This window comes from Brachycentrus maculatus, unplaced genomic scaffold (genome assembly GCF_059751285.1).
Source record: "Brachycentrus maculatus isolate JH-2025_06_01 unplaced genomic scaffold, ASM5975128v1 h1tg000586l, whole genome shotgun sequence".
Taxonomy (NCBI): Eukaryota; Metazoa; Arthropoda; class Insecta; order Trichoptera; family Brachycentridae; genus Brachycentrus; species Brachycentrus maculatus.
Genome location: NW_028281326.1, coordinates 755,973 through 771,594, shown reverse-complemented (window position 1 = coordinate 771,594; position 15,622 = coordinate 755,973). Strand labels below are relative to the sequence as shown.

The following is a 15,622-nucleotide window of genomic DNA, read 5'->3' as shown; positions in this document are numbered from 1 at the left end:
ACAATTTTCATAAAATTAACTCTTGATCATTTACCCATTCCTTTATTTTGCCTTTGTTCCATATTTTATTTTGACCTCTAACATCCGTCGGCAACAAATTAAAAATGTTCGGAACGATATATTGCATTGTTCGACTCCCATATTTATTGTTAATTCTTGGAACTATCAAACCTTCGTTGTGTGTAAATCGTGTATCATGGTTGTGTACTAAAGGATTTCGATATTTTTCTCTAGTTTGTTGTTCAACGATGATACTCGTCCACAATATTCCACGTACCGGCAGTAATTTTAAATGTTTACTCGTTTATATCAAGATTGGATTGTCCCTTTGCTTATATATATGACTGGGCACATTTTTTTTATTATGGAATATTGCAGATTTTGAACCATTTTTAAATTTGTTTTCGTCGAATGTCCCCAAGACTTAATGCCATATCTTAATATGGATTCTACTAAAGAACAGTAAATAATCTTTAAGGGTATATATAGCAGGCTGACCCCCTCAGAGGCCTCCCCTAGTCGCCGTCGCTGTCGCAACCCCCTACCCCTCCCCAAAGTGCATTGCGACATCGCAGCCTATAAAGCTAGGAGTGCATAGCGAGCGACGACGTGAAGGAAATAACGTTATGCGCACCTAACGAACTTCAAACGTAAGGCAATCCTATATTCTTGTGCTTTTTCCTGCATGACACAAGCGGTCCTCGACTTTCGCACACAATTGGCACCCGTAAATTTTGAAGAAGGTTCAATTTTAAAAAGAAAAAAAACCTATACTTACAACCAATTTATTATTTTCAACATTCCAAGTCCCAAAACTAGAAACCATTTCCAAAAAAAGCAATTCTTCAACTATTTAGGTGAAAAATACTTGAATCTAAATAAAAGTCCATCTTTGATATAACAAAACGATTTTAAAATACCAAACAATTCCAAAAGAATTTTAAATATTTCCACCCAATACTTCAATAACCTTCCTAAGAAATTAAAATGCAAAAAAAATATATTAATGACTCATATACATAATAATCAAAGAATTATTTTTTAAAAAAATTCTTGCAACTTTAAAAAAAAAATATTGATTTTTTTTACAAAATACATATTTAAATAATACAAAATAGTTGGTAAATATACAAAAACTTTTAAATATAACGTTTCTACCTCTCTAATAAGGTAGATACTTGTGTTTAGAGAAGGAGTTTATATTAAATAAATATAAAAAAATGTGTGAAAAAGGATATTAAAAATCCTCATTTTTGGTGCATAGGGTACTGCTTCACACAGAAGCAGTGGTATCTTGATAGCTCCAGGTACCAGTCTAGGGCAATATTAAACAAGTGTAAGAATGAAAAATTACTTATAATTATTTTGAACCCCGTATGGTTTAAAAATTTCCACCACTGCAGCCAAACACGCTAACCACTACACTACGAAGGCGGGCAAACAGTACATGATTACTTATAAATATTAACACATAATTTTTAGTGTGTCCAAATACTCGTTCACAAATCTGGGTTCTCTACACTGAGAAGTTGTTTTTACATTTTAACATCTCAGCATAGATTAATCTTTTTTGTCATCCATGTTGAGATATCAAAATGTACACATATTTATTCAAATCGATATGAACAAATCGCTCACTCCTTTCAAGAACGTCAAAAATCAAAAATCGTCAATTATCAGTTGTGCATGTTTTCGGAATGCCCAGAAAATGTACTATATCCCAGTAAAAGAGGCATATTTTTAACTTAATATTTACCCCCCACAGGGCAGAATGTGTTGTTTTTGCATTTTGAAGAAAAGGTATTGTTTAATTATTTTTTTGAACATACTGAATATTTTTCAAATGGAGAAAAAACCTTCAGGTTTTACCAAAAAAGATCTGTTGCACAGTAAAAAGTTCAATAAGTGGCTTGATATTTATTTTTAATACATTGTATTATATTTTGAAACTTTAAAAACGTCCTCCTGAAAAATCAAGTTTTTTTATTTATGACGTTCTTGAAAGGAGTGGGCGAAATGAAGATATTCATATTGCCGACAGATGTTAGAGGTCAAAATAAAATATGGGACAAAGGCAAAATAAAGGAATGGGAAATGATCGAGAGTAAATTTTATGAAAATTGTAAAATAGTTTATATTCTTAATTTTTCTCTCTTTTTTGTGTGTACATTAGGTTAAAATGGTTAAAAACAATAAAAAAATGTATGCAAAAAGAACTCCACCGACAAGACGCACAAAGTGGCTTGGAGGGTCTCTGCATTTTTTTTTAATGTTTAAAATCTTTCTTTAAATAAATGTATACAATTTATGTAAATAAAAACAATAAAAAATAAAAATAAATTTAAAAAAAACAAAATATTATGTTATATTAAATGCATTTAAATATCGCGGTAACCTTAAAAATGAAATTCAGAGTTGACGATTTATCCATCTGATCGCCATGTTATAAATTCGAGTGAACTTCAGACTTTTGATTTAAACTGGCCTAGATTTGACCATTTCAGGCGTTATAAATTTTTCAGGCGTTGAAAATAACTCCTATAATTGGAGATAATCAAAATTTTGGGAACAAGTATTTGGACACACTCAAAATGTTGTTGAAATTTTGTTTTGATTAAACCAAGTTGCTTTGTGAGTAGGTCTTATTTGCCCCCATTAACACCAGACGATCGTTACGTTGTAATTATAAAACGTGAAAGATCTGTTTGCAGTAACCGCTACGGCCAAAAGTTCCATTTGATACTGAGAGCAAACTTTGGGGCGGTGTGAAAGTTCTACGCATACAAATCATTTTAAATGAGGGGCGTTCTGGTAAAACAACCCAGCTGCGAAGTCTCGATTGTACAACCATGGTATACTTTACTTGAAATTTATTTGAAATATTAGTATTAAATATTATAATGCTATTTCGACGATATCACAGAATGCTAGCAACACTTAGTGTGATTCGCGATCAAGATATCGCTGCACTAGCAACTGCAGTGACCTACGCACAACTGGGTGACGAAGACATAACTGGTGTATGGAGAAGGAAATGGAGGAGAAATAGTAGGTACTAAAGGAGAGGAAAAGGAGACTTTCAGCATATATCATGAAGTATACTCGAATTCCAGTGTAATTCGATTAAAAATAAAGCAACCAAAACCAGTCTATGACGGTCTTCAGCCCCGTAAATGCCCAGACTTCCATATTCTTTTTCATTTTTGATGAGATGTCAAAAAATAAAAAATAAAACAAAGAGTTCTTTCCTAGAAAAATAAAATAATTACTGAATTATTTTGATAAATTTTATAATTATTTCTATATTGTATATGACATTATTTATTTAATAAAATGGAAAAGATAAAAGTACCCTTGAGGTAGTAATTTACGAAAATTAAAAATTATTAATGATAGCTGACCCTTATCCACGCTCAATGGGGCACTGCATCGTATAGAAGCAGTGTTAGCTTGATCGTTAAATACGTGAAGGAAAGGTAATAAGCCCTGCGCTTCAAGTGCCAGTCCCGGAAAACATTAATAAACGTTTAAGTTAAAAATCACTTCTATTTATTTTGACCCCCCTCCCTCCCGGGAATCGATTCCTTGACTAGACAAGTACAACGCGGTAGCCAAACGTGATGACCACCACACTACGTAGGCGAAAGGAGCGAAAAATACAAAATTTATTGATGATTTCAAATTTCTATTATTTATATGTAAGTATATGTATTTCGATTCCCGGGTTCGATTCCCAAGGGGGGTAAAATAAATATAAGTGATTTTTTTCACTGTAATATTTATTCAATATTACCATGGACTGGTACCTGAAGCGGAGGGCTGATCACCCTTCCTTCATGTGTAAACGATCAAGATAACACTGTGTTTATATGACACAGTGCCCTATGCACCATTGGGGTGCGGATAAGGGTTTTATTATTATTATTATTATATGTATTTAACCCGTACTTTTACTTGTTTCTGTAAGTTTGTTGAATTCTCATATAATTGATGAAAAACATTTAAACGATTTGTATTGCACTGTATTTCATTTATTGTAATGTTTTTCAGTATTTACGAACCATACATGAATGAATGATTTTGGAAATTAAAAACATATCGTTGTCGTACAGGAGAAAGTGACTAACTACCAAAACGTAAAATGCTCAGGAGGGTCATTTAAGTCACTTTTGCTTGGCAAGAAAATAAACACAAATGCAGTTAGTCATTTTTAACAAATCAATATACTATACTTCCAAGTTTAAAATCCTTTGGGATGTTATTCATGGCAATATTAAGCTAGTAAAATATCAAATAGTCAATGATCACATATTGGCAAAAAATGCACTTGGTCACTTTCTACTGTATGACTACGATATCAGGAAAAGAAAAATTTAATAAAGAAAAGGATCCACAAAGAAAACTCTTTCGGAAGTATTAGTTGAAGTTTCGTCACATTGGTTTTATGTGACATGTTTTAGCAAAATACAATAACAATAATAATGATAAACGTTTTGTGCTAATAAGCCAAATGGTTTCTTATTATTTGTAATTTAAACGCAAATAGGGTAGGTGAACCATTCATGGACAGTTCATTCTCTTCACTGGAGAATTTATTCAAGGTTATATAAAAAGTGGGTATAACCATATATACTAATTTAAAATAATAATAATTTATATTAGTTTTAAACTAAATATACCCATTGTTGAGTTAGATTATAATTGCATAATGAAGCGGCTAAAATTAATAAATCTTAGTGATTGAAGGGTAATCACTGATTTGGCCCTGTTATATAAAATTCTTAACAATTTTTGGTCATTAAAAGCGTATAAAGATTTTTTAATTTATTATTAGATTAAAACCAATATTTTTAGCTATTCCACTTTTTTATTTGACCAGCGACCGGGTTTCGTCGTTACCGACATCATCAGACTGGTGATGTGTCGGTGACCAGTCTGATGATGTCGGTAACGACGAAACCCGGTCGCTGGTCAAATAAAAAAGTGGAAAAGCTAAAAATATTGGTTTTAATCTAATAATAAATTAAAAATGCAATTCCATCACGAAGTGTCAGTGGATAATATAAAGCGTATAAAGATATATTTTTTACAAATTTATTGTTCGATGATTATAGCTCTCATACAATTTTGATTCGAGTGTTTTTAAAAATTATTAGAAGTTCGATCTGCATTTTGTTTATTATACAATTATCGGATTAAGACAGGCGTAGTAGGGTAGACGCCCGACTATGAAACTGGCGTCGCGGGTTCAATTGCAAAATATTGCAAAATAAATTTAAGAAAGATTTATTTCCAATTAGTTTGGGTATTTGTGATATATTATTCATATTTACCTTCCCCATCCTTACCATCCTACCTGCAGACAAGCCTCTAATAGTAGAGGTTTTGCGAGTCATTCCTTTTTTTAAGTATAAAAAAAAACGATATTGTTCAATGCGACAATTCTGAGTGTCCATGATTGGTCCGGTGTCCATTAATGGTACGCCTACCCTACAGCGCGACAGTGGAGCCGTCATTAGCCGAGATGGCATCACACGCCGGCTTGTGTACACAAAAGTATTTAACACAATTATCGCCGAGGAGCGATGACAAGGAGCAAACTCTTAATCCTATTACCCAGTCCAGGGAGGAATTGGTAGCTTAACGTGTTAACATTTTACGTAACCGAACGATTCCTACAAAAGTCCTCCAGCTACCAATCTTTCTTCAAGGAACGTAATAAATATAATTAAAAAATAAATACAAATTATTTAATATGGTTACCAATGTTTTTTTTTTTCATAATTCTAATTCATTTTCTAATCATTTCTACTTTCAACTCTTGCGCTTGTAGAGGGATTTTTTAAGGATTTATTTAAGATAACGTAATTTTAAGTTTTTATTTCTTTGTACGTTTGAGAGTGCACCCAAGACATAAAAATAATCTTTCATACTCTAAAAAAATACGGAAACTATTTAAAATAGACGATTGAACGAATTTCTAATGATAGACTTTCAAAATGTTGACTTTCGACAACACGCGTGTTATTTTAGCGCTACGTACAACTATTTACTGTGCCAATTTGTTTAATGAAAACAAAACACATATTGATATATCGCTCACTCCTTTCAAGAACGTCATAAATCAAAAAACGACAATTTTCAGTTGTGCATGTTTTCGGAATGCCCAGAAAATGTACTATATCCCAGCAAGAGCGGCATATTTTTAACTTAATATTTACCCGCTATAGGGCAGAAAGTGTTGTTTTTGCATTTTGAAGAAAATGTATCATTTAATTATTTTTTTTAGTATACTAAATATTTTTCAAATGGAGAAAAAACCTTCAGGTTTTACCTTAAAAGACCTGTTGCACAGTAAAAAGTACATTAAGTGGCTTGATATATATTTTTAATACATTGTATTATATTTTTAAACATTAAAAACGTTCTATTGAAAAATCTTTTTATTTCATTTATGACATTCTTAAAGGAGTGAGCGATATACCTACGTACATATGTCCCGTAAATGGATAACGTGCCAATTTACTATTCAACGCTAAGATGGTTTCCGAACCCTGATGAACCCTTGATAAACCGTCCAACTAGCGCAAATGTAGGATACAGGGATAGGACCTGACCCGTAGGATACAGGAATAATAGCTAGTGCTCTGTCTCCTGGGCAAACAAAAGCTGGGGTCGTCCCTAGATCATGAGTAAAAAAAGGTTTGTAATGGATTCGATAGTCATTAATTGTAAGTGGTGAGAAAAGAATATAAGAGATAACTATAATACTGTAAGTATTACTAAGTAAGATTCGAAAACGTCTCAGTTTTAAGATAGGCTAAAGATAGATCGCAGAGTAACTCCACACTGCCAGTAAATACCTACTATTGGGGCTACTTCAACTTTGATGTGTTACTTGAGCCCAGTACAAAAAAAAATATTGAGATCGTGGTATCGATCGAAGTAACGTGACAATAGGTGTCACCTGTCAGGGAAACAATGAATCATGTCGATACGTTTATTATTGTAGACCAAATACAGATTTAATATTTTTTTGTACCGGGCTCAAGTAGCACATCAAAGTTCAAGTAGCCCCGTTCTACGGCATTGCTAATAATTACCTAGTGCTATTGCCTATAGCCGACCAGGCACTGACTACAATTCTTTTTCGTGGCAATTTTAAGCAATTTATAGGCAATTTTATATTACTGTAGAAATACTACCAATTGCAAGTAACCATACATTGGCAGTAGCTGGCAGTAACTGCATTTCTTCTCCCACGAAATTAATATTTTCGTCTATCATTTTCACTATTGTATATTAAACACAACCAAGTTTGGAGTAAGGTCCTTACAATATATTGCCTATACCCAAATGAACCAGCTGCCTGACATATAAAATAGCACCCAGTCAGGGATTCAAAATTAATGAACTGAAAACATACTTTATGGAAAGATATTTGTGTTAGTGATTAGTTATATTTTCTCATTTCTTTCCTTTAAACATGATTTTTACCTTATGTTTTTTATATGCCTATATACCTACTGTATATTTTATTGTTTTATATTTTACATTTTGCCTGTGTTTTCATAATTGTTGTTCAGTCTTATTTAACTTTATATCATGTCCCAAAACGAGTAATGGAATTACTAATCGAGAATATTATATGTCACTTACGTATGTAATACGTTTAAATAAATATATTCGTATAAGACAATTTATCAACAAAAAAAAGATAAACGATTGTATATAACATTATCTCATTTTGTGATACATGAACTTATATATTGCATAATAAGGTCTTAATGACGTATAATATATGATCGTATAAGCATATCGCTCACTCCTTTCAAGAACGTCATAAATCAAAAAACTTGATTTTTCAGGAGAACGTTTTTAATGTTTGAAAATATAACACAATGTATTAAAAATAAATATCAAGCCACTTATTTAACTTTTTACTGTACAACAGATCTTTTTAGGTAAAACCTGAAGGTTTTTTCTGCATTTGAAAAATATTTAGTATGTTTAAAAAAATAATTTAACAATACCTTTTCTTTCAAAGTACAAAAACAACATTTTCTGCCCTGTAGCGGGTAAATATTAAGTTAAAAATTTGCCTCTTTTGCTGGGATATAGTATATTTTCTGGGCATTCCGAAAACATGTACAACTGAAAATTGTCGTTTTTTGATTTATGACGTTCTTGAAAGGAGTGAGCGATATATTTTACTATATTTTGTATTGAGATCTCCAACAAAGACTGTCACTTGTTTATTATAATAACAAAATTTGAGTGATTTATTTATTAAATCATTTAAGATATTTCGATCTGTTGCGGCTTCAAGGCTAACAAGGTCTCCTTGAGAAAATATTATATTATATCATACAAAAATGGTACCGTTAAACAATCCACAATTCTTATTTACATAATCGTGGAAAAGTTCATATCTTATAAGCTGCCAACTTTCCTTCTAGAAAACCGAGACAACCGAGTTGTTACAATTTCAATAATAAGTTTTTTTTTATCTTACCTGATTTGCTTTGTTGATCTGTTTCTTAAGTCCCGCGAACGCCATGGCTGAAGATGTTTCCCGCGGCCCCCTCCTACTTCCTCCTGCTTACTACTTCACCAGAGGTGGAGTCTGAAAAAAATGCACCATATTATATTTCATTATAATTTTTTTTATCTGGCTGAGTATGGAGCAACTACCCTAGATATACAAATAATAATAACCACGTAGACTGGTAGGTATATTGTGCAATAATATAAAACACTGAATTCTCACACAATAATACAAACTGTAATTCTCGAAACTAGTCGTGATTATATTGATCAACTCAAAATGGGTACTATACAAGTGTTTTATTTTTATATTTAAATCGTGTTTTTCCACAAAGTTAATGTCAAATCAATAAATAACGTAAGACCTTGATAAAATATTAGGCATACAATAATTTAAAAATAAAAAAACGTATTTGATACTGAACGGTATTTATTATTGTATGCTTTATTATTATTAGTATTATTATTTGTAGTTTTCATTAAAACACGGCATTTCCAATTGCCTCCAAATATTTTAGTAGATCCCTTTAATATGCTTGTGCTTCGTTCCAACATAAGACAACATGTGATGATTTTATCATTAATGTTCATTCTTCATAATGTAGGTAACAAATTATGTATTTTTTAAAATTTGGCAAAAATTATCCAGCTGCCTGACATACAAAAGGGATCCCAGTCAGGGATCCAAAATGCATAAACTGAAAAAATTCTTTATGGTAAGGTATTTGTGTCAATGATTGGTTATATTTTCTCATTTGTTTCCTTTCAACATGCTTCTTACCTTATATTTTACATTTTGCCCAGTGTTTTCTTATTTGTAACTTTCTTATTTGTGTTTCAGTCTTGTTAACCTTTACTCATATCTCAAAATGAGTAATGCAAATTACTCATCGGGAATATTTTATATGTGACTTATGTATGTTACATGTTTTTTTTAAATAAATAAATTTATTAAATTGTATTCTTTTTATTTAGGATTCGGAAAATTAGTGTTACTTTAAATACTTGCTAGCGTAACTGGTCTCGTTCTACATGGAAAATTATATGACACGAGTCGAGTCAAGCAGACATGAATAATTCTGAAGCGAAAACTGTCCGTTCGGATGATTAGGTTTCAAATGAAAGGAAATGGAAAACGTATTTTATTGCCTGTTAATTTAGGTTTCGTCAAGTCTAATTGTTTCGGCCAAAATCTGTGTATTTTTCAGAATAATTGATGTATTAAAATAATATTCATAAATGTACGCGAGAAGAACAAAGAGAAGCAGTCCATCGACTTTTATTTTGATTATAATGTTGTCCTAACCACATGTAACTCCTTTAAAATCATATATAAGGGGTGGCGGACTAATTTTAGTGTGCTCAAATCAAATAATATTCAAAACGTGTATACGCCGCGCTCGCTGTTTTTATATTGGTGTCGCTTTGTTCTTTTCGCCCTTGTGTTTTGTAATTTTCGATATATTGGTGTAATTTTGTTATTTTCACACTTATGACTTTGTAATTTTTAATAAATAAAAGATTGTCTTCATTTGCGCGTTTCCGTCTTCCTCATCACGAGTGTTCCAGTACCGTTAGCAGTAACACTAATAGTTTATCCCCTTTCTACTGCCACTGTGTAAGTAATGGTCAGTCGAGTAACATTCGGTACTATAGCAATAGTTAACTCTTGCGAATACTTCAAAATGCCGTGTTTATTTATTAATTTATTCTATTTTCTTGTATATAAAAAAAATTCACATTGGCCGGCTTATTGCTAGGAAGCAATATCTTCCAACGAACCAAAAACAGACTAGTGATATTGGTCAAAACGTTTGATACCTTATACAACTGAAAATTGTAGAGGTCCAAATAAAGCTTTCCGTCACTCCAAATAATTTATTAAAAATTTAGTAAAAACGTTATTTAAAAACATAATTCGATGATTAATTTTGCACCACCGTGATTTTTTTTGTCTACTGCAGCTGTCTAGTTCACGTACGACGCCATTTGCAAAAATTATAACATCTTCTCATGGGGTGATTAATTTTGCGCCACCCTGTATTAACCAAGAAAAATATATATTTTTCAAATGCAGTCATAAATGTACTTAAAACATATTTTGTATATTAAAAGCATTGATAACTTTGTGGTATGGTGATAAAACACTTTCCTTACCATCCTTTGTTTACTTTGTGTACTACCACTTTTTTTCATTTTTTTTTCTTCTCCAAAAAAGTGGTATTACACAAAGTAAACAATGGATGGTAAGGAGAGTGTACTTGAAACACGTTATCGCTAATTTCCTAATCAAACTAGCGAAACCGATGATGAATGAAATGAAAATATATTAAATGGTTAGTACGGGATATTTCTTACAACTAACTTTTATTATTTTTTTCTTCAAAAAAGTGGTATTACACAAAGTAAATAATGGATGGTAAGGAGAGTACTTGAAACACGTTATCGCTAATTTCCTAATCAAACTAGCGAAACCGATGATGAATGAAATGAAAATACATTAAATGGTTAGTACGGGATATTTCTTACAACGCCTCATCCCAATTCTCCGTGGGAAAATATTTATACATCTTAAAACCGTTCAAACAAAACAAATACGTAGACCCACCCACGTCTAGGGAAATCAATCTGAGAATAAATTAAAAGTAAACATCTCATGTTTATTGATAAAAAAAAAACAAATATTAAGAGGTAACAAAATACAAATATACGGTTGAGTTAGGTACCGCGTTATCGGAGAGAACGTTATAGGGGGTAAACGTTTTTAAATTGTATTTTAGTCGGCCTCCGTAGTGTAATATGGTCAGCACGCTCGGCTACCGTTCTGGAAGTCCTGGGTTCGATTCCCGAGGGGGGTAAAATAAATATTAGTAATTTTTTCACTGAAATATTAATTCAATATTACACTGGACTGGTACCTGAAGCGGAGGGCTGATCACCTTTCCTTCATGTGTAAACGATCAAGATAACACTGCGTTTATATGACGCAGTGCCCTATGCACCATTGGGGTGCGAATAAGGGTTTAATTATTATTATTATTTCAGTTTGATATTTTTTCGGTTATTTCCGCTGGTATAAACCTGCTATAACGTTACCTCCGTTAACGCGGTATCTATCTCAACGTATAGGGGGGGTTACCATATAATTTTTCTTGACGAACGCGACTATTAATAAAAAAATCATATCAACGTCACAATAATCTACATATATATAAATAAAAATAATAAATGTTCACAACATTTACAGTGTGTCTAAATCCTTGTTCAATATCTGCTAAATAAAGCTTACTCAAACCAGCCATAGATATGCCGCGAAATCGCACATGAAGCGGCATGAGAATTATGATATATGTATTAGTTCCAAAAAATTGAGTAGTGTGGTTGGCAATCATGAGTTAAAAGGTGAATGTTACAAGTGTCACTTAAACCAGCCTATGACAGGTCGTAAGCCCTGTTGATACCCAGACTTTTATATCTGTCTTTATCTACCACGCCATTTCAAGCAAGGGTATGCAGAGAGGATAGAACGCCATACCACTGTCTTTGCAAACGATATTCGCCTCTACCACATTCATGCATCTCCTTATACATGCCCGACTCTTGACCTGGCCAATTTCCAGTACCTGATCACGCCAAGTTTTTCTTGGTCTTACTTCCCTTCTATTTTCCGACTACATTCGCCTTATGTATTTTTTTAGTATTCGATCCACACACCCAAACCATTTGACCACACCTTCAATACGATTCAATACCCTTAAAATAAAATCGGCTATATTCGACGATCGTCATGAAGAAAAATAAAAAAAAACATAAAAGTTCTTTAAGGTGGTATGGACATGTGGAGCGAATGCATAGTGAGAGAATGACTAGGAAAGTATATTTGGTGAATGTGAAAGGAAGAACAGAACACCAGATAAACCAAAACCTAAAATCTGGTGGTGTCAAAAGTCTACGTAATCGGAGGGCATGTACGACTAGATGTATGGATGTGAAGGAAGCTAAGAGTGTATATCAGGACAGAAGAGTGTATGTATCGGGTTGTGGTCCCGTGGTTACTGTCGCAGACTGTTTCTCGAGTCAGAGTTTCTCGGTTCAAAACCAAAATTTGATACCTATTTCTAATAATGAGCCGCTTAGGCTCACAGAAATAGTATGAAATTGAAATTTTAGTGTAAATAATAAAAACACAAAATATTACTCTAAAAAACAAAACAATAACAAAAAAAAGGGAGGCGTTCTATCCTCTTAGCCAACTCCTGCAGAGAAACGGCGTGACGGTAGTAGTAGGAGTCATGTAAAAAACTGAATATTCTTGTATATATAATTAATATTTGAAGCACTAACATTGTGATTTTCCATTTTATAATTAAAATGTAAATTTGTTTTGAAATCACTACAAATATTTTATTACAACTTAATTATAATGTCTACCGGTTTCGATGCTAACCGCTTCTAAGTCTTGATAAAAAAAAGCGGTTAGCTTCGAAACCGGTAGACATCATAATTAAGTTATAAAAAAAATATTAGTGATTTTAAAACAAAGTTACATTTTAATAATATATGTTCTTGTACATCGCTGACTCCTTGCAAGAACATCATAAATCAAAAATCGTCAATTTTCAGTTGTGCGTGTTTTCGGAATGCCCAGAAAATGTACTATATCCCAGCAAAAGAGGCATATTGTTAACTTAGTATTTACCCGCTACAGGGCAGAAAGTGTTGTTTTTGCATTTTGAAGAAAATATATGCTTTAATGAATTTTTTTTATAATTTAGTTATTTTTCAAATGGAGAAAAAACCTTCAGGATTAACCTAAAAATATCTGTTCCATAGTAAAAAGTTCAGTAAGTGGCTTGATATTTATTTTTCATAAATAGTATTATTTTTTAAGCTTTAAAAAAGTTCTCCTTAAAATCACGTTTTTTGATTTATGACGTTCTTGAAAGGGGTGAGCGACATGTTTGTCGTTAGTTAAGAACTTTTATTAAAATTAAAGTACTTGACGCAATGTTTAAGTACGCGACCGACTAAGTTTTATAATAAAATGGAAATGCGGCCGTGCATATGGCAACACTATCGCATAAATACGGCGACGCTATTGGCTCGCGGCCAGAGTTCCAATTCCATATAATATTCGCGCCGTTTCCACGCCACGCTCCGACCGATATCGGGCTTGCATCTCGTGCACACTCGTTGCACAACCAGCGGGCGGGGGGACGGAGCGAGCAGAACTATAGGAGGCAGTGGATACGCTGTAATGGAGGCATGACGACATTAGGTCGTGGAAATCCATTTCGGAAAATGCAATACTGTGTGGAACAAAAATTTTATTGCTTACGTACGTACATGTTCGCCAATGTGATTTGTTGCATACTGCGAGTATAAGTAAGAGATGTGGCAACTTTGCACAAAATGTGACTTTACAACTTTATTTTTTCAATAAAAAATGCCCATATTTTGAATATTTACGAAACTAACTAAATTACTATCACGTAGCTTCGTCGCAGGGGTAGGAAGAGAGAATAGAACGCCACACCACTCTGGCTTTATAAACAATGTTTTGAATATTGAAAGCATTAACATTGTGGATCATATTGATTTATTATTTTGAGAAATTAAAAGACTTTGTGTTTTGATCAACCCACATATGAGCGGATCAAAACACAAAGTATTTTTATTTCTCAAAATAATTTATAAACAATCTTTGTATCTTCCACATTCAAGCAATTCCTCATTTTGCTCACCAGCTGATTTTTTCCGACTCCTGACCGTACCATTTTCAAGTATGTATTGGAAATACTTAATCATGCCACGTTTTCCTTGGTCTTTCTATGCTTCCTATTTCCAAGTACATTCGCCTCATATGTTTGTTTTACTGTTCTTTCTTCACTCGTTCTATATGTTTAAACCATCTTAGATACTCCTTTCTAAATATAAAAAAAATATGTATGGTAAAGATTTTCTATTTAAATACTACAATAAAATAAAAGATTACCGATTTAATGATTTTTTTAAATATACTTATTTTCAGCTTGTTTTATGTAATATCCAGACTTTTAATTCTTTAAAAAAAGATACACATACATTGTATTTATTATTATTAAATTGTATACTTTAAATTATATGGTACACGCGTCCTTATTAGGGTGCCCGCCGCTGTATATATTAATACCTACAGGGGCGTGCATTCCATATAGAAAGAAAAGCAGTGCCTAACTTACCCGCATGACATATAAAAACGAAACCAGTACCTACCTTACCTTACTAAGTAGTATCAGCTTACCATACTACCTAACTTTACTACCTACCCTAGTAAGTAGTACCTAGCTTACCTACCTACCTCTTGTACCTACCATAATTAACACCACTGACTACCTATATCCAGATCAACGTTATCTAAAAAAATCAATTTGAATTATTTTTAAAATGTTCCAATCTAATGTAATAAAACAATACAATTTCGGGATATAATAGTGTAAAACGATAAAAATCTGCTATCAATTTAACATACTCGAATGTTATCAAACAAGAGATAATTAAATTTTATGTGTATTTTCACGTGCTTTAGATAAAATACAATATGTAATAAACCGCGGTCACTGGCCGCTCCTAACCTCCACAAATTACAAAGCGATATCGTAAATCAATACATGGCATTAAAATAATACTATATTGGGAAATTTACTACCAAAAATTTTTAATAAGTGACAATAAATTCTGCAGTAAAAAATAACTAAAAACACTTTAAACTTAATTTTAATAATTGATTCGTTAGTCTCTTTATACATATTATGGTACATATAATAAATAAACCCCCTATCCGCACCCCAATGGTGCATAGGGCACTGTGTCGTATAAACGCAGTGTTATCTTGATCGTTAACACATGAAGGAAAGGTGATCAGCCGTCCGCTTCAGGTACCAGTCCAGGGTAATATTGAATAAATATTACAGTGAAAAAATCACTTATATTTATTTGACCCCCCTGGGAATTGAACCCGGGACCTCCAGAACGGTAGCGGAGCGTGCTGACCATTACACTACGGAGGTGGACAAATACATATATCCATTTATAA

General features: G+C 32.6%; 1 protein-coding gene across 6 annotated transcripts in view; it reads right to left on the bottom strand.

Moving 5' to 3' along the window:
- EndoA (SH3 domain containing GRB2 like, endophilin-A) overlaps positions 1–15,622 on the bottom strand; it is a 150,955-nt gene that overhangs the window by 54,182 nt on the left and 81,151 nt on the right. For all 6 annotated transcript variants that reach the window (XM_088273469.1, XM_088273471.1, XM_088273468.1 and 3 more), the window contains exon 3: positions 8,516–8,626. In XM_088273469.1, the coding sequence (XP_088129595.1) occupies positions 8,516–8,560 (45 nt within the window). In that variant the 5' untranslated portion in view covers positions 8,561–8,626. The remainder of the gene's footprint in view (positions 1–8,515; positions 8,627–15,622) is intronic.